At 37.7% G+C, this 18,513-nt stretch overlaps 1 protein-coding gene across 1 annotated transcript in view; it reads right to left on the bottom strand.

Annotated features, from left to right (window-relative positions):
• Positions 1-15,671: 15,671 nt before the first annotated feature.
• Positions 15,672-18,513, bottom strand: part of RAD21 (RAD21 cohesin complex component) — a 28,091-nt gene continuing 25,249 nt past the window's right edge. Inside the window, exons 13-14 of the mRNA XM_082601213.1 lie at positions 18,094-18,177; positions 15,672-17,369 (exon numbers count right to left, since the gene is read on the bottom strand). Coding sequence (XP_082457339.1) covers positions 17,178-17,369; positions 18,094-18,177 — 276 coding nt within the window. The 3' untranslated portion in view covers positions 15,672-17,177. The remainder of the gene's footprint in view (positions 17,370-18,093; positions 18,178-18,513) is intronic.

The following is an 18,513-nucleotide window of genomic DNA, read 5'->3' as shown; positions in this document are numbered from 1 at the left end:
TCATTCCATCTTTGAAATGTATGGGGATTTCCCACTGAGCAGCTGTTGGCCAATTGAAAACTAATTAGTCCTAGAGCATAAATAATAAGTGATCACAGAGGGTTCCTCCTCCCTCCCGTTGGGGCTCCAGATGCTGGCCAAGTGTTCCAAACGGCAACTCTGAGGAGAAGGCTAAATTGTGCTATCTAAAAATGTCATCTGGGAATTGTCTGCCTCAGAACCACAGGAATGCTTGTTAAAAATGCAGATACCTGGGCCAAATTTCAAGCCTGCAGATTCACAGTCTCCCACAATACTCCTTCATTCGTAACATCTGAGAATCACCGCATCGTTGGGCTTTGGAAAATTTGACAGGATGAGACTTTTGTCCCTAGGTTTAATTTTTTTCTCGCCCTGCTTCTAAGAAGAGGTTTCCGTCAGGTTATGTGCTCATATAATGGTTACACAGTGGTTATCACACAAAGTAGCAGGCCATAAGCTGAAGCATAAAGTCAAGTAAGAATTCTCCCTCTGGGCCTAGAGAATCGAATAAAGGCCTTGGGAAAAATGAAGACAGTGTACTTTAAAGAAGAAGCAGCCAACCTGTGGTCTTTGAAGCTGTGACAGAGAAAAGAGCCCTGGAAGCTTTGCTTTAGTGGCTCAAAATCGCTTTCCTTACGGCCTTCACACTCAGCTCAACAGAAGCCACAAACCTGAGGGTAATGGGCTGGGTCTGCGTGAGGTTGAAAACAATTTTGGATAATAGATCACATTTAAAAATCAGGAGTAGGGGCTTCCCTGGTGGTGCAGTGGTTGAGAGTCCGCCTGCTGATGTGGGGGGTGCAGGTTCGTGCCCCAGTCTGGGAGGATCCTACGTGCCGCGGAGCAGCTGGGCCCATGAGCCATGGCCGCTGAGCCTGCGCGTCTGTAGCCTGTGCTCTGCTGCGGGAGAGGCCACAGCAGTGAGAGGCCCGCGTACCGCAAAAAAAAAAAAAAAAAAAGAAAAAGAAAAAGAAAAAAAAATCAGGAGTATTCACATAAGAATCTGGATTCCTGGCCTCTCTTGATAAACCCCCAAATGTGGCAATGCTGGGTCTTTTCTGAACCAGCAGTTGGTGAGCTTTGAGCAGACACTGCCCACCCCTCCCACCTCTGTTTATCCAACACCCGGCCACTTCACTCATTTCCATTACCTGCAGAGGCTAAGCATTTGCACTCCTGACAGAATCACAGAAGAAGCAGGAGGAATACTGAACAGGAAGCAGACGCTCCTGGAAGGAAGCATGTTCTTGATATAAGAGCCTCCCTGCCCTCCTACCATTTTAAATTCCTGTGTTGATTTACTAGTTGACAGTAATGTAAGAATGTTTAGAGGAAACAGCATGCAAGCAAGACTATAAGGCAGGAACAGAGTGATATCACTTATATGTGGAATCTAAAATAAGGGTACAAATGAACTTATCTACAAAACAGAAATAGAGTCACAGATGTAGAAAACAAACTTATGGTTACCAGTGGGGAAAGGGAAGTGGAGGGATAAATTGGGAGATTGGGATTGACATATACACACTACTATATATAAAATAGATAACTTTAATAAGAACCTGCTGTATAGCACAGGGAACTCTCCTCAATACTCTGTAATGGCCTATATGGGAAAAGAATCTAAAAAAGAGTGGATATATGTATATGTGTAACTGATTCACTTTGCTGTACACCTGAAACTAACACAACATTGTAAATCAACTGTACTCCAATAAAATTTTTTTAAAAGATAATATAAAGAAAAGAAGGTAGTCAAAATAAGTGGCTCCAGATACCTACTAATGCCCCAGGGCCCCCACCTCCACCTGGGAGGTCATGTCCAGGGATCGCTTCCTATTTTTATGGAACAGAGCTATTTGTCTGTGTATGCCCTTAGCCTCCAGGGTTTATAAGTGATAAATTCTTAAATTACTTTTATAGGAGAAACTTAGAGACTTGTAGAAATTAATTGCTTTTTGTGATAATGTGTATATAGTGACAAAAGAAAGAAATGCTTGGATGGATGTAGCTACATACTTCCTGATACTTTCTAGGTACCAGCCTGGCTTGATGCCTGTTGCATTGATAGAGTATTTCATTTGCTCCTCACAAACCCCATGAGGTAGATCTTGCTACCCAACCTTATGGATAAGGAAACTGAGGTTCAGAGAAGGGAAGAGGTTTGCCCAAGGCACGCTAGTGGTCAGTGACAGAGCTGGGCTTTAAATCCAACTGTGCCTGATTGTGAAGTTAGCAATTTTTCTACCAGGGGGTCTCATGGGATATTTTCTCATTTTTTTACATGGTTTCAAGAGACATGTTATGACAGGAGACATATATAATGGTATTTATTGGATTGTATTATACTAACCAGTAGGTCATGCCACCTTAGAAATTTAACAGCATTTTTCTAAATGGTGTGGATGTTTACCTGCCTTTGGGTTAGGACTATCACAGGTGACCCCTTCTGACTTCTAAAAAATTGTGATTATTTTTCAATTATTTAGCAGTATAAAGTTTAATTTTTTTGGAGAAAGATCCTTAAAAGAATGTATATTAAAGCCTGCAATTTCTTTAGAAGAAAGAGGGAAAGTTTTGTCAATTAACTATAACAATCATTCATTCATTTCACTTCATTCATTTTTAGTTTTATTTTCCCCTAGCTTTATTGAGAAAATATTGACATATAACATTGTATAATTTAAAGTGCACAGCACGTTGATTTGATACACTTATCTATTACACAATTATTACCACCATAGTGTTAGCTAACACCTCCATCTCTTCACATAATTACCATTTCTTTTTTGTGGGCAGAACATTTAATATCTACACTCTCAGCAACTTTCAAAAATATAATAAAATATTGTTAACAATAACCACCATAGTATACATTAGATTCCCATATTCATCTCATAACTGAAAGTTTATACTCTGACCAACATTCCCCCTTTTCCCCCACCACTCAGCCCCTGATCCTACCAGTCTACTCTCTGCTTCTGTGAGTTCAGCTCTTTTAGATTCCACAGGTAAGTGATATTATACAGTATTTGTCTCTCTCTGCTTCTGTGATTTCAGCTCTTTTAGATTCCACAGGTAAGTGATATTATACAGTATTTGTCTTTCTCTGACTTATTTCACTTAGTATAATGCCCTCAAGGTCCATCCATGTTATGGCAAACAGCAGGATTTCCTCCTTCTCAAGACTGAATAATATTCCACTGTGTGTGTTGTGTATTTACCACATTTTCTTTACCCATTTATTTGTTGACAGACACTTAAGTTGTTTTCATGTCTTGGCTTATTCTTTGATGATAGCCATTCTATCTGGTGTGAGGTGATGTCTCGTCATGGTTTTGATTTACATTTCCCTGATAGTTATAGATGCTGAACACCTTTTTATGTACCTTTGGCCATTTGTATGTCTTTTTTGGAAAAAATGTCTATTCAGTTCCTCTGTCCTTTTTCAAAAAAAATTTTTTTGCCCTTGAGTTGTATCAGTGCTTTGTATAATTTGAATATTAGCCTCTTATCAAATAGATGATTTACAAATATTTTCTCCCATTCTGTAGGTTGCCTTTTCATTTTTTTGATGGTTTCCTTTGTGCAGAAGGTTTTTTCTTTGATGTAGTCTCACTTATTTTTGCTTTTGTTGCCTTTGCTTTTGGTGTCAAATCCAAAAAATCATTTCCAAGACCAATGTCGAGGAGTTTATACTCTATGTTTTCTTCTAGGAGTTTTACAGTTTGAAGTCTTACATTCAAGTCTTTAATCCATTTTGAGTTAATTTTTGTTATGGTATAAGATAGGGGTCCGTTTTCATTCTTTTGCAGGTGCTACCCAGTTATCTCAATGCCATTTATTGAGACTATCCTTTCCCTATTGAGTATTCTTGGTGCCTTTGCTGTAAATCAAATGACTGTATGTGAGTGGGTTTATCTCTGATCTCCCTATTCTAGTTCATTGATCTGTGTGTCTGTTTTCATGCCAACCCTGTGCTGTTTTAATTACTAGAGCTCTGTAATATAGTTTGAAATCAGGAAGTGTGATGCCTCCAGCTTTGCTCTTTCTCAAAACTGCTTTGGCTATTCAGGGTCTTTTGTCATTCCATATAAATTTTAGGATTGTTTTATTTCTGTTGGAATTTTGATAAAGATTACATTGAATCTGTATTTTGCATTGGGTAGTATGGATATTTAACAATATTAATTCTTCTAATTCATAAGCTCAGAGTATCTTTCCATTTTTCATGTCTTCTTCAATTTCTTTCATCAATATTGTATAGTTTTCAATGTATAGGTCTTTCACCTCCTTGGTAAAATTTATTCCTAGGTATTTTATCCTTTTTGATGCAATTGTAAATCAGATTGTTTTCTTAATTTCTCGTTCCAGTAGTTCATTGTTAAGTGTGTTGAAACACAGCTGATTTTGTATCCTGCAACTTTACTAAATTTGTTTATTCTAACAATTTTTTGGGGGGAGAATCTTTAGGGTTTTCTATATATAATATCATGTCACCTGTAAATAGATAAAACTTTACTTCTTATTTTCTGATTTGGATGCCTTTTCTTTCTTTTTCTTGCCTAAATGCCCTGGGTAGGACTTCTATCTAGTACTATTTTTAATAAAAGTTTAAAGAGGGATTCCCTGGTGGCACAGTGGTTAAGAATCCGCATGCCAATGCGGAGGACACGGGTTCAAGCCCTGGTCCGGGAAGATCCCACATGCTGCGTAGCAACTAAGCCCATGTGCCACAACTACTGAGCCTGCACTCTAGAGCCCCCGAGCCACAACTACTGAGCCTGCGCACTGCAACTACTGAAGCCCGCGCGCCTAGAGCCCGTGCTCTGCAACAGGAGAAGCCACCGCAATGAGAAGCCCGCACAATGAAGAGGAGCCCCCACTAGCCGCAACTAGAGAAAGCCCGTGCACAGCAATGAAGACCCAATGCAGCCAAAAATAAAATAAAAATTAAAAAAAAAATTTTAAAGGGCTTCCCTGGTGGCACAGTGGTCAAGAATCTGCCTGCCAATGCAGGGGTCATGGGTTCAAGACCTGGTCCAGGAAGATCCCACATGCTGCGGAGTAACTAAGCCCATGCACCACAACTACTGAGCCTGCGCTCTAGAGCCCACGAGCCACAACTACTGAAGCCTACATGCCACAACTACTGAAGCCCATGCGCCTGGAGCCCGTGCTCTGCAACAAGAGAAGCCACTGCAATGAGAAGCCTGGCCACTGCAATGAACAGTAGCCCCTGCTCACCGCAACTAGAGAAAGCCCGCGCATGGTAATGAAGACCCAATGCAGGAAGGAAGGAAGGAGGGAGGGAAGGAAGGAGGGAGGAAGGAAGGAAGGAAAAAGGAAGGAAGGGAAGTAAGTAAAGGAAGGAAGGAAGTAAATAAGTAAAGTAAGTTAGGTAAGTAAGTAATTAAAGTAAGGGCATTCTTGCCTTGTTCCTGATCTTAGAGAAAAAAAATTTCAGACTTCCACTATTTAGTATGATGTTAGCTGTGGGCTTGTCATATATGGCCTTTATTATGTTGAGGTACATTGCCTCTATACCCATTTTGTTGAGAGTTTTTATAATGAAAGATGTTGAGTTTTGTCAAATGCTTTCTCTTCATCTATTGATTTTTATCCTTTTGTTAATGAAGTGTATCACATTAATTGATTTGCGGATGTGAATCCATCCTTACGTCCCTGGAATAAATCTCACTTCATTATGGCATATGATCCTTTTAATATGCTGTTATAATCAGTTTGCTAATATTTTGTTGAGGATTTTTGTGTTTATGTTCCTCAGGGTTATGTTCTGTAGTTTTCTTATAGTATCCTTGTCTGTTTTTGGTATCAGGGTAATGCTGGCCTGGTAAGATGAATTTGCACGTGTTCCCTCCTCTTCTAGTTTTTGGAAAGGTTGAGAAAGATTGGTTTTAATTCCTCTTCAAATGTTTGGTGGAATTCACCAGTGAATCCATTTGCTCCTGGGCTTTTTTTATTATTGGATGGTTTTTGATTACTGATTCAATCTCACCACTCATGATTTTTCTGTTCAGATTTTCTATTTATTCATAATTCAGTCTTAGTAGGTTGTAGAAATGTATCCACTATTCTAAGTTGGCATGTATTTATTATTCATAATATTCTCTTATAATACTTTGTATTTCTGTGTTATCAATTGTAATATCTCCCCTTTCATTTCTAATATGATTTATATTATTTCTAATATAAGTTCTTCTTTATTAGTTAGCCTACCTAAAGGTTTGTCTATTTTATTTATCTTTTCAAAAAAACAGCTCTTAGGTTTATTGATTTTTTCCTAATGTCTTTTTTAGTTTCTATTTCATTGATTTCCATTTGAATTTGTTATTTCCTTCCTTCTACTAACCTTAGACTTAGTTTTTTCTTTTTTATAGTTCCTTAACGTGTAAAGTTAGGTTGGCTATTTGAGATCTTTCTTTTTTCTTTTTTTAAAAAATTAATTTATTTGTTTTTATTTTTGGCTGTGTTGGGTCTTTGTTGCTATGTGCAGGCTTTCTCTAGTTGCAGCGAGTGAGGGCTACTCTTCGTTGCAGTGCACGGGCTTTGCATTGTCATGGCTTCTCTTGGTGAAGAGCATGGGCTCTAGGCACGTGGGCTTTGGTAGTTGTGGCACATGGGCTCAGTAGTTGTGGCTCACAGGCTCTAGAGCACAGGCTCAGTAGTTGTGGAGCACAGGCTTAGTTGCTCCGCAGCATGTGGGATCTTCCTGGGCCAGGGATCGAACCCGTGTCCCCTGCATTGGCAGGCAGATTCTTAACCACTGAGCTGCCAGGGAAGCCCTTTCTTTTTTCTTTATCTAAGTGTTTACTGCTGTAAACTTCCCTCTTATAACTGCTTCTGCTGCATCCCGTAAGTTTTGGTATGTTGTATTTCCAATTTTTATTTGCCCCAAGATATTTTTGATTTCTCTTTCAATTTCTTTTTCAACCCGTTGATTGCTTAGGAGCATTTTTTGTTTTATCTCCACGTATTTGTGCATATTGTAGTTTTCCTCTTGTAATGGATTTCTAGTTTCATACCACTGTGGTCAGAAAAGATGATTGATACGATTTCAGTCTTCTTAAATTTATTGACTTGTTTAATGGCCTAATATATAGCTATCCTTGAAGAATGTTCCATGTGTATGTATTTGAGAAGAATGTGTATTCTGCTTTTGGATAGAATGTTTTGTAAATGTCTAAGTCCATCTGGTCTAATGTATAGCTTAAGTCCAATGTTTCATTTTTGAATTTTGGTCAAGATGATCTATCCAATGTTGAATGTGGGGTACTAAAGCTTCCTACTATTACCGTCTCTTTCTCCCTTCAGAGATGTTTATATTTGTTATATAGCAATATATATATTTGGGTGCTTTGATGTTGGGTATATGTGTATTTATGATTGCTATATCTTCTTGATGAATCGAGCCCCTTCATCCTTACATATTGACCTTCTTCGTCTCTTATTAATGTTTTTGGCTTAAAGTCTATTGTGTTTGATACAAGCATAGCTACCTCCACATACTTTTTGTTTCCACTGGCAAGGAATGTATTTTTCCATCCCTTCACTCTGAGCCTATGTGCGTCCTTAAACCTGAAGTGAGTCACTTGTAGGCAGCATATAGTTGGGTCTTGATTTTAATCCATCCAACCATTCTGGGTCTTTTCATTGGTGAATTCAACCCACACATATTTAGAGTTATTACTGATATGTAAGGACTTAACTAATGCAATCTTATTAATAGTTCTCTGTTTTATATTTCCATTGTTTATTTTTAACCTCTGTTTCTGGCTACCTTTGTAAATTGGGGATTTTTTATGATAGTATATTCTGTTTCCCCTTTCTTTATCTTTTGTGCTTTTACTATAGGTTTTGCCTTGTGGTTATTATGATGCTTACATAAGACATCTGATAGATAAAACAGTCTATTTTAAGCTGATAGCAACTTCAATTTTCTACAAGAGCTTCCCCCTTTTACTTTCCCTCTTTTAAGATTTTGATGCCTTATTTACTTTTTATATTGTGTATTCATTAACAAATTATAGTAGCTATAATTATTTTTAATACTCTTTTCTTTTGATGTTTATACTCTAGTTAAGTGGTTAACACACCATCCTACTACAGAATTAGTTTTTTAAGTTTGACTGAGTATTTACTTTTACCCATATGCTGTATACTTTTGTACACTTTCATGTTGCTAATTGGCATCTTTAAATTTCAGCTTGAAAAAACCCCTTTTAGCATGTCTTGCAAAGCAGGTCTAGTAGTGATGAACTCCTTCAGATTTTTTTTTTTCTGCTCTAGGAAAATCTTTATGTCTCCTTCATATCTGAAGGATAACTTTGCTGGATGGAATATTTTGGGCTGGCAGTTTTTTTTCTTTCAACACTTTGAATATATCATTGCTTCTCTCCTGACCTAGAGTTTTAGCTGAGAAATCTGCTGAGAGCAGGCCTAATGGGACTTTCTTTATAGGTTACTATCTTTTTTCCCTTGGCTGTTAGGATTATCTCTTTATTTTTGATTTTTGACAGGTTCATTATAATGTGTCTTGGATAAGGTTTTATTTGCACTGAGATAATAGGGTTATATTAGCTTTGTGAACTTGGTTGTATAATTCTCTCCCCAGGTTTGGAAAGTTCTCAGCTATTATTTCTTTATTTTAAATTGAAGTATAATTGACATTTATCATTGTATTAGTTTCAGGTGTACAACATAATGATTTGATATTTGTATATATTGCAAAATGATCACCACAAGTTAACATCTGTCACCATATGCAGTTACAAATTTTTTTCTTGTGATGAGAACTTTTAAGATATACTCTCTTAGCAACTTTCAATTATGCGATACAGTATTAACAACTATAGTCACTGTGCTGTACGTTACATCCCCACGACTTATTTATTTTATAACTCAAAGTTTGTACATTTTGACCTCCTTCACCCATTTTACCAACCCCCCCCCCACCTACCTCTGGCAACCACTAATCTGTTCCCTGTATCTGTGAATTTGGGAGTTTTTGTTTGCTTATCTGTTTAGATTCCACATATAAGTGATGTCACATGATATTTTATTTTCTCTGACTTATTTCGTTTAGCATAATGTCCTCAAGTTCCATCCGTGTTTTCGCAAATGGCGAGATTTCATGTCATTTCTTTTTTTATGGCAGAATAATATTCCATTGTGTGTGTTTGTGTATAAAATATATACGTACACACCGTATCTTCTTTATTCATTCATCATAGACACTTAGGTTGTTTCCATATGTTGGCTATTGTAAGTAATGCTGCAGTGAATTTGGACGTGTGTATATCTTCTTGAGTTAATGTTTTCGATTTCTTCACATAAATAAATACCCAGAGGCAGACTTGCTGGATCATATGGAAACTCTATTTTTAATTTTCTTAGGAACCTCCATACTGTTTTTCATAGTGGCTGCATCAATTCACATTCTCACTAACAGTGTACAAAGTATTCCCTTTTCTCCACATCTTCGCCAACATTTTTGTTATTTCTTGTCTTTTTGATAATAGCCATTCTGACAGGTGTGAGGTGGTACCTCATTGTGGTTTTGATTTTCATTCCCCTCATCATTAGTGATGATGAGCATCTTTTCATGTGCCTGTTGGCCATCTGTATTTCTTTTTTGGAAAAATGTCTATTCAGACACTTTGCCTATTTTTAAATTAGATTGTTTGTTTTGATATTGAGTTGTATGATTTCTTCATGTTTCAGATATTAATCCCTTATCAGATATATAATTTGCAAATATTTTCTCCCATTCTTTTTGTTTTCATTTTGTTGATGGTTTCCTTTGCTGTGCAGAAGCCTTTTGATTTGATGTAGTCCTCCTTGTTAGTATTGCTTGTTGCCTTTGCTTTTAAGGTCAGATCTAAAAAATCTTAGCCAAGACTGATGTCAAGGAGCTTATCACCTATGTTTTCTTTCAGGAGTTTTATGGTTTCAGGTCTTACACTCAAACTTTAAGTGATTTATAGTTAATTATTGTGCAATTTCCAGCTTCATTCTTTTGCATGTGGTTGTTCAGTTTTCCCAATACCATTTTTGAAGACACTGTCCTTTCCCAATTGTATATTTTTGGCTCCTTTGTCATAAGTTAATTGGCCATATATGCATGGGTTTAATTTGGGGCTGTCTATCCTGTTCCATTGATCTATGTGTCTGTTGTTATGACAATACCATACTGCTATGATTACTATAGCTTTGTAATATAGTTTGAAATCACAGAGTGTGATGCCTCCAGCTTTATTCTTTATCAAGATTGCTTTGGCTATTCAGGGTTTTTGTGTTTCCATGCAAATTTTAGGATTGTTTGTTCTATTTCTATTTAAAAAAAAGGCAGCAGAATTTTGATAGGGATTGCATTGAATCTGTAGATTGCTTTGGGTAGTATGAACATTTTAACAGTATTAATTATTCCAATCCATAAGCATGAAATATCTTTCCATTTATTTATGCAAGCGGGGTATTAAAGTCCCTACCTTTATTGTTTTGCTGTCTATTTCTCCTTTTAGTTCAATTAATTTGTCTTATATACTTAGGTACTCCTATCTTGGGTGCATAAATATTTACAAATGTTTTGTCTTCTTGTTGCATTGACCTCTATCATTATGTAATGTCCTTTTTGTCTCTTAATGAAGTGTTTATTTTAAAGTCTATTTTGTCTGATGTAAGTATAGCTATCTCAGTTTTCTTCTGGTTTCCATTTGCATGGAATGTCTTTTCCCATCCCTTTACTTTTAGTCTGTGTGTGTCTTTATATCTGGAGTCTCCTATAGGCACTGTAGAGATAGGGTGGCTGAATGGATTTTAAAAAAAAGAGAGACCTATTTCTTTTTACTGGAGAATTTAGTCCATTTACATTTGAAGAAATTATTGATATGTGTGCGTTTATTGTGTGGTAATTGTTTTCTGGTTGTTTTGTAGTTCCTCTGTTCCTTTCTTTTTGTTCTCTTCCTTTGTGGTTTGACTTTCTTTGGTAGTATGCTTCAATTCCTTTCTCTTTATCTTTTGTGTATCTGCTATAGACTTTTGCTTTGTGGTTACAATGAGCCTTACATATAACACCTTATATCTATAGCAGCCTATTTTAATTTGATAACAAGTTTGAGTGCATTCTAAAGCTCTACATTTTTATTCTCTCCCCCACCTCCAAATTTTATATTTTTGATGTCACATTTTACATCTTTTTATCTTTTGTATCCCTTAATTATTGTAGTTATAATTGTTTTTTACTAAAACTTTTGTCTTTTAACCTTCACTACTAGGTTAGGAAAAATTTCAGCCATTACTTTTCCAAATACATTTTCTGTTACTTTTTCTTTCTCTTCCCTTCTGAGACCTCTATAATACAAACGTTGGTCTGCTTGATGTTGTCCCTTAAGTCCCTTAAACTACCTTAATTTTTTTTCTCTTTTTTTTCCTGCTCTGATTGGGTGAGTTTTTGTGCTTCATATAGTCTGCTGTTAATGTACTATAGTCTAGTACATTTTTTCCAGTTCAGTTATTGTATTCTTCATTAATATGACTTATGTTTGGTACTTTTTTATACAGCATTTTCTTTTTTTTTTTTTTTGAAGTTCTCACTGGGTTCATCCATTCTTCTCCTGAGTTCAGTGAGCACCTTTATGACCATTACTTTAAACTCTTTATCAGTTAAATCACTTATTTTTGTCTCATTAAGGATATTTTCCTGAGATTTTATCTTGTTCTTTCATTTTGAACATAGTTCTCTTTTTCTTCATTTTCCTTGACTTTCTGTGTTGGTTTCTGTGCATTAGGTGAGAGAGTCACTTCTCCTAGTCTTGAAGGAGTGGCCTCATGTAGGACAGGAACCTTATCGTTTAACCCTGTCTAGCTCTTTGTTGTCTTTCAAACTTTTGCGATTGTCCAAGATTTATTTTTAGTGGCTCCCAGTAGTTGAGAGTGTGCCAAGACCTGTAAGTGTCCCAAAGAGGAGAATCTCAGTCAGCATCTGGATTTAGGCTGACTGGAAGCCAGAAACTCAGGCAGCAGCTTTTAAAGTATTCAAATGTATACAGTCCAGTGGGACCAGTTTAGGGAAGTTTCCAGCCATGACTTCTTTGAACAAGCTTTCTGCCTCTCTCTCTCTCTCTTTTTGGGACCCCTATAATATGTATATTGATCCTCTTAATGATTTCCCGTTAAGTCCCTTACACTATTGTCTCTTTCTCTTTCTGTGCCCCAGCCCAGATGAATTCTACTCCCTGGATTTGAGTTTGCTGATTCTTCCTTCTGCTTGACTAGTCTGCTGTTGAACCCCTCTATTGAATTTTTCAGTACAGTTACTGTATTCTTACACTCTGTGATTTCTATTTGGTACTTTAAAATATTTTTTCCCTTTATGGAAATTCTCACTTTGTTCATGCAATGTTTTCCTGACTTCAGTGAACATCTATATATTATTTTGAAATGTCTGTTGGGTAATCACTTATATCTGTTTCATTAAGATCTGTTTCTGGATATTTGTCTTGTTCTTTTGTTTGTAACGTATTTCTCTGTTTCTTCATTTTCTTTGACTGTGTTTGTTTCTGTGCTTAGACAAAACAGTCACCTCTCCCAGTCTTGACAAAGTGGTCTTGTGTAAGAGATGAGCCTCTGCAATAAGCCTGGCCCATGCTCCTAGTTGTTTCTCAAGCCTTTGTGATTGTCCAAGCTGCTTTCTTTGTTCTTATTGGCTCTCAGTAGTTGAGGGTGTATCCAGATATGACAGTGCCCCAAAGGGGAGGACTGCGATCAGCACATAGATACAGGCTGGTTGGAAGCTGGACCTTTAGGCAGCAGCTGGTGAAGTATTTAGACCTTCCAGGTGGGCATTTTGCCTGCTCCCTCTGATTTGGGCCTGGGTCTATGGCAGTGGGGTGTGTGAGTGTGTGCGTGCTCCTGAGTCTAAGAACTCCTTTGTTGTTTGCTACAGTCCTATGGGACTTGTGAATGTCAACTTGTGAACCCTGTTGGCTATCAGAGTCAGGTGATCCAGGGGTCTTTCCCTCAGGCAGCAGCCGTAAAAGCTGGGGCATAAGACACTTGTAAAAGCTCCTTTCAGGGATATACTGGTGACTTGAAGCAAGCTAGAGGGAGAGGGCAGGGGAGGCATCTGCTGGTTTCCCTAGTCTGAGGAGGATTGCAGTCAGCCCCTGTAAGTGTGCGCAATTAGAAACCTGACCCTTAGGAGTCAGCTTTTCAAGTACACAAATAGCCTTTCTTTGCTCCCTTTGCATTGACCCCTGGCAGGATAGCTGTGGCGAGTCCTCGCACACCTGTTAAAAACATTTGCTAGTCTTGTGGGTCTCCCGGATGCAAGCCCCATTGGCTTTTAGAATTAGGTATTTTGGGGGCCTGTCCCTTGGGTGGGGTCTTAAAAGTTGTGGTGGTGAATGTGGGGTCCAAGTCCTCCACTCTTCAGGGAGAAGTTGGAGTTGGAGTTCTCTCCTGATTATATATTGCTGTGCTGGGGGTGAGGTTTATGTCAAGCATGTCTCAGCCTTTCCTACCCACTTTGATGTGGGTTATGTTCTGGTTTTACCCAATGTATAGGAGTCGCTTAGGGTTTCTGGATTTCTTTCAAAGGAAATTACTCTATGTGCAGCTGTACATTTGGTATGTCCATGGGAGGAGGGGAGTTCAGGAGCCTCTTATGTCACCATCTTTGCAGCCAGGATTGCTCATGTCATAGGGCACTGAAGGCAGAAGGAAGGTAATGTGTTGAAAGGGAGGGAATGTTCAGGGAGAGACCATCTTCTAGGTTCCTTCTGGCATCTTACTCAGATCCCCTAGTTTACAAAGAACTTTAGTCTCTTCATAATCCTTTCTCTTTTGCATCCCAATCTATCAGATTCACATCCTGAAAACTCCATTTTCTAATATGAATCCCTTGCTTTAAACATTTTTACAATAGCCACCATTTATTGAGTGCCCACTTTTAGGGACCCTTCACAAACACTCTGCAAGTTCTGTACCAACCATCCAGATTGATAGTTGAGTAAACAGAGTCTCAAGGGAACCCTGGGCTATTTAACTGTAAATACCAGTTTACTTTTCACTTGACTGATTTTTCTCAAATTCTGGGACTGGTGGCAGCATGTCAGGCATTACTGCAAACCACACAGTAAATAAGATATGCCTTGCAGGAGCACTAATGTTTACTCAAAGATTGCTGTGGGACATCTATTACTTTATTTCCTTCCATCCATTCAGTTATTTTGTATTCAGTGGGCATTAGCAATCCAGAAAAACATTCTGCAGGAAATAGGACCCAGACATCCAGTATTTTTTAAAGCCCCTCGGGTGACCACAAAGGGCAGCAAGGTTGAGAGCCTCTGCTTGTACACGATCTGGCCCAGATAGAGAATAAAGCTTCTTGAGCTTTAGGCTCCATAATCAAATTAAGATTTTGAAGCTGAGTTTCTACACCCCTGGCCCATTGCTCTACTGCACCCCCCCTTTCTAAAAATTAATTACTTTATTTTTGGCTGTGTTGGGTCTTTGTTGCTGTGCGTGGGCCTTCTCTAGTTGCAGGGAGCGGGGGCAACTCTTCATTGTGGTGCATGTGCTTCTCATTGTGGTGGCTTCTCGTTGCAGAGCATGGGCCCTAGGCATGCGGGCTTCAGTAGTTGTGGCATGTGGGCTCTAGAGCGCAGGTTCAGTAGTTGGGGCGCACGGGCTTAGTAGCTCCGTGGCATGCGGGATCTTCCCGGAGCAGGGCTTGAACCTGTGTCCCCTGCATCGGCAGGTGAACCACTGTGCCACCAGGAAAACCCTACTGCACCCTTTTGTTAGCTCTAAGTTGAGGAAGGAAGTCAAGGGGCAGGATTCCACTCTCACATCTCTACCTAGGCTTTTTAGTCCCAAGTTGAATACTCATGGTTCTGCTATACCTGAAATAAAACCATTACTCCAATGAGTTATCTTTCAAATCTTAGCAAAAGCTTTTTCTCGTTGGACTATCTGCAGGTACTTCGGCATGCTGTATTCTAGGCTCCCATTACTTCCATATTAGACTGTAATTCTTTACTAGGCTGTCTTTACCACAGGTGGTGAGCCCCAAATTAAAGCATCTTCAGGTTTGAGGCTAATTGGTGTTTAGTAAACATTGGTCTTTCTATTATAAACAGTTTTAAACTATTTATGCAGAAGATACAGCAGGGCTTACTTAAACCATAAAGTCTTGAATGTCTTAAAGCTCACAGCTGGTGGCAGGACAAGTCAGATGCTTGAATGCAAAGGTGGGATACATTCCAAGTTACCTACCGAAAGCCCTGGCTAAAGTAGGCTTCTCAGATGGACCCAGAAAATCTCCAGGACATTGCCCATAGGCTACAATTGTTTTAGGGCACCAAGAACCCATAGGCATGTCATAATTTGTTATGTACTTAGCAGTTACAGGGCTGTATCTATGCCCCAAAGATTCCTCAGCACCAGCCATTTACTGGGCTCATTTTAATCTTAATACATTCTAATATACATTGTAAAGATTTATTTTTTACTCTAAGACCTCTTGAAAAGTTCCCTTACTATTTGTATGGGTAATTATTCAAGATAAGGCAAAAAAGATGAAGCAATGTTTTCTTGGGGAGTGCCACCAACTGAATACCTCAAAATTTACAGCTTATAACACAACTTTTATTAGAAAAGTTATACATAACATAGCATCAACTATTTTCAAGAACAATATTAAACCTGATAAGCAACAAAAACCAGACTAACAAAATGTGTAACAAGAAACTAATGACCTTTCTATAATCAAACATTCAATTATCTACAATGTCTTTATACAAAGGGAGAAAAAACCATGGTTTACAGGCACATCATATTGAAAATAAAGCGGCAACAGCAATTTTATACAATTACCATTCTCAAGAAACTGAATCATCAAAACAGTAATTACGAGTTCACAAATTTAAAACATCTCACATAATTTAAAATTATTGGGTATACGCTGAAATCTGAGTGATTTTTGTTTTTCCACAAAAGTGCCAACACTTAAAAGCTAGAACTTTCAGTGTGTAATTTTGCCCTAAAATGTTAAGACATGTATTGATAATCATAACAGTCACATAATTTCTGGTGCTATCTGATCTGTTAATATTAAAGCCTTTATTTGGATGTGTTTTTCTTCACTTAAATTATAGGAAACCAGATACTGGATTTCTGTTGCAAAGCTATTAGAGTTCCAAACACAGGAGTGTGCAAGCACTGGAAAAAATGATCAGTACTAAAACATAATAAATATCAGAGAAGCCATTAGTTTTTACAGCACTGTCTGCTTAAAGGTTAAGTCAACCAGTTGTACGATTTCCCATCAGTCTGTCCTTTTCAGTTGGCATAGCAATTTCTATTTTCATGATCTGAATATTCAAATATATCCAAACATCTTTTTAAAACTTTGATTTATAGCTCCTGGAAAGTTATAAATGCTTTTTATATTCATTCTACTCTAAAAAGTCTATTTCTGCTCATTTTAGAGCCTCACTAAAACAATAGATTTCAGGATAGTAAGATTCATTAAAAAGTTTCAAATGGAATGATTTACAAAATAGGGCACTTTAAACCAAGTCCTATTTTTTTGTAGCTGAAAGGGATTAGTTACAGTACAATTTCACACAACCCCAAGATCAAGTGTGGAATTATACTTTAAAACTTAAGAGGACAATCTCTGCTTTGGGCACCATTCCCTAAAGCACAATGATTACAAAGAAGACTGCCAGGTGCTGATGGGAAAAGACGAATCACACTATAGTTATTAACTGTCAGGCATTTTTTCCTGAAAAGTTCTCCTTTACAATGCAGTAATGGAGAACTAAGATAAAAACCCTGACTTTCCACTGCTACTCAACATTATTATATGTGCCAATATTGCACAAATCTGTTCTGGACTGTTAAAATAAACTTGGGGTACTTGTTTTCTCCATCAGAACACAAACACCATACAAGCAGTTTCCCTTAAAGATGAAATGGACAAATTTAAAATACCGGAAAACATGAAGAGGCAGGGACTTTGTACACACAAAAATCTGAACTTTCTTGAAGGGTTCTGTGTGCCCTACACATGGGGGCAATTTGTACACACTAGTGAAATGAACACTAGCTATAATGCTTCTAGCTGCTCAAATAATGTGGAACCTTGGTCCAGGTGTTGCAACGATATCACTGTATGGTTCCTCCTGTGTCAGCTCAATAGCTTGCTGCTTTTTAAGAACCAAGAAGCTGTAGAACTTTGCTGCAGCTTGCTTTCTGTTCGTGTTTCGACACAACTCAAGCAAACTGATAGATTCAGCTCCAGTTTTAGCGAGAGCTCGCTGAAATAAAAGAAAGAATTAAAAAATAAAAGAAAGAATTAAATGAAAATAATCTATACAATAAAGTAGTAATTTTAAAAGGATACTACTTTTGGATACTGAAAAAAGTACACTGTATATTCTGTTGGGGGCTAGATTTTTTAACTGTATGAGAGTGTTTCTCACATTAAAAAAGGCAAGGGGACAAAGTTAACATTTGTTGGGACAACCTAATATAGACGACTCATTTTTTTCTAATTAATAAAATCTAATCAATTCATCTATCAATTTCATCTAATTGATAAAATAGTAAACTCTAGCACTTACAGTTCTGAAAACTGTCAACTACCCTTTGAATTTATTTTAGGAGACCCGAGCACCTTGCCTGGTTATTTCATAGACACTCAAGATATCTCCTCTGTATCAGGCCCAAGGATAAATGACACTGTACAATGATTTGACAAATTTAATGATTCAACCCATTAAATTAGCTCAACCAAAAGTAAGACGTACACACACAAAGGAGCTCTGCTTTGCAGGGTAACCACGGGAAAGTGTTCACCTGGATGCTTTCCAGGCTTACTCTTAGCCCAACAGCTTATGTATTAAAATAGTTCAAGGTGTGCGGTTTTGGAAAAAGTTTCACAAAAGGTAGACTTTCTGGTTATAGCATGTAATTTTTTTTTTTTTTTTTAAGGAAACACTGTCAGAAGCCTTTGATGAAATTTTTTCTCCAAGACTTTACCTGAAGACCATGAAGCATCTGCTGAGTCCTTTTGTTCCATCTTCTTTCCTCTTGATCCTGATCACCCCCTGAGGCATCTTCATCCTGAGTGAAAATGACCCCCGCACAAAAACAAAAAACTGACAAAACTGCTACAAAATGAAGCATTTCCGTATCTCCTGAAAGCTCTAAATTGTGTGTATTTTGACTAATGGAAAAATCACTTAGCATCTAGTTCGACATCCTTCTTAAATTACAAAAGAAAATCCTCTGTAACTGCAAGCAGTTAGCTGAATATATGACTCTGTACTGGCCTATAGGTGTGTGATCTACACAGTCTGGTCCATGGACTATCGCTGGTTGGCGAGCTATGTGTTACTGGCCCTTGCTAAGGTAAGAAACTTAAGCAAGGAAATAAACCAACTATGTCACTAAGCATAC

This window comes from Mesoplodon mirus (assembly GCF_964341445.2).
Source record: "Mesoplodon mirus genome assembly, chromosome: 16".
In the NCBI taxonomy this organism is placed as follows: domain Eukaryota; kingdom Metazoa; phylum Chordata; class Mammalia; order Artiodactyla; family Ziphiidae; genus Mesoplodon; species Mesoplodon mirus.
This window is presented reverse-complemented; position numbering and strand designations above follow the sequence as displayed.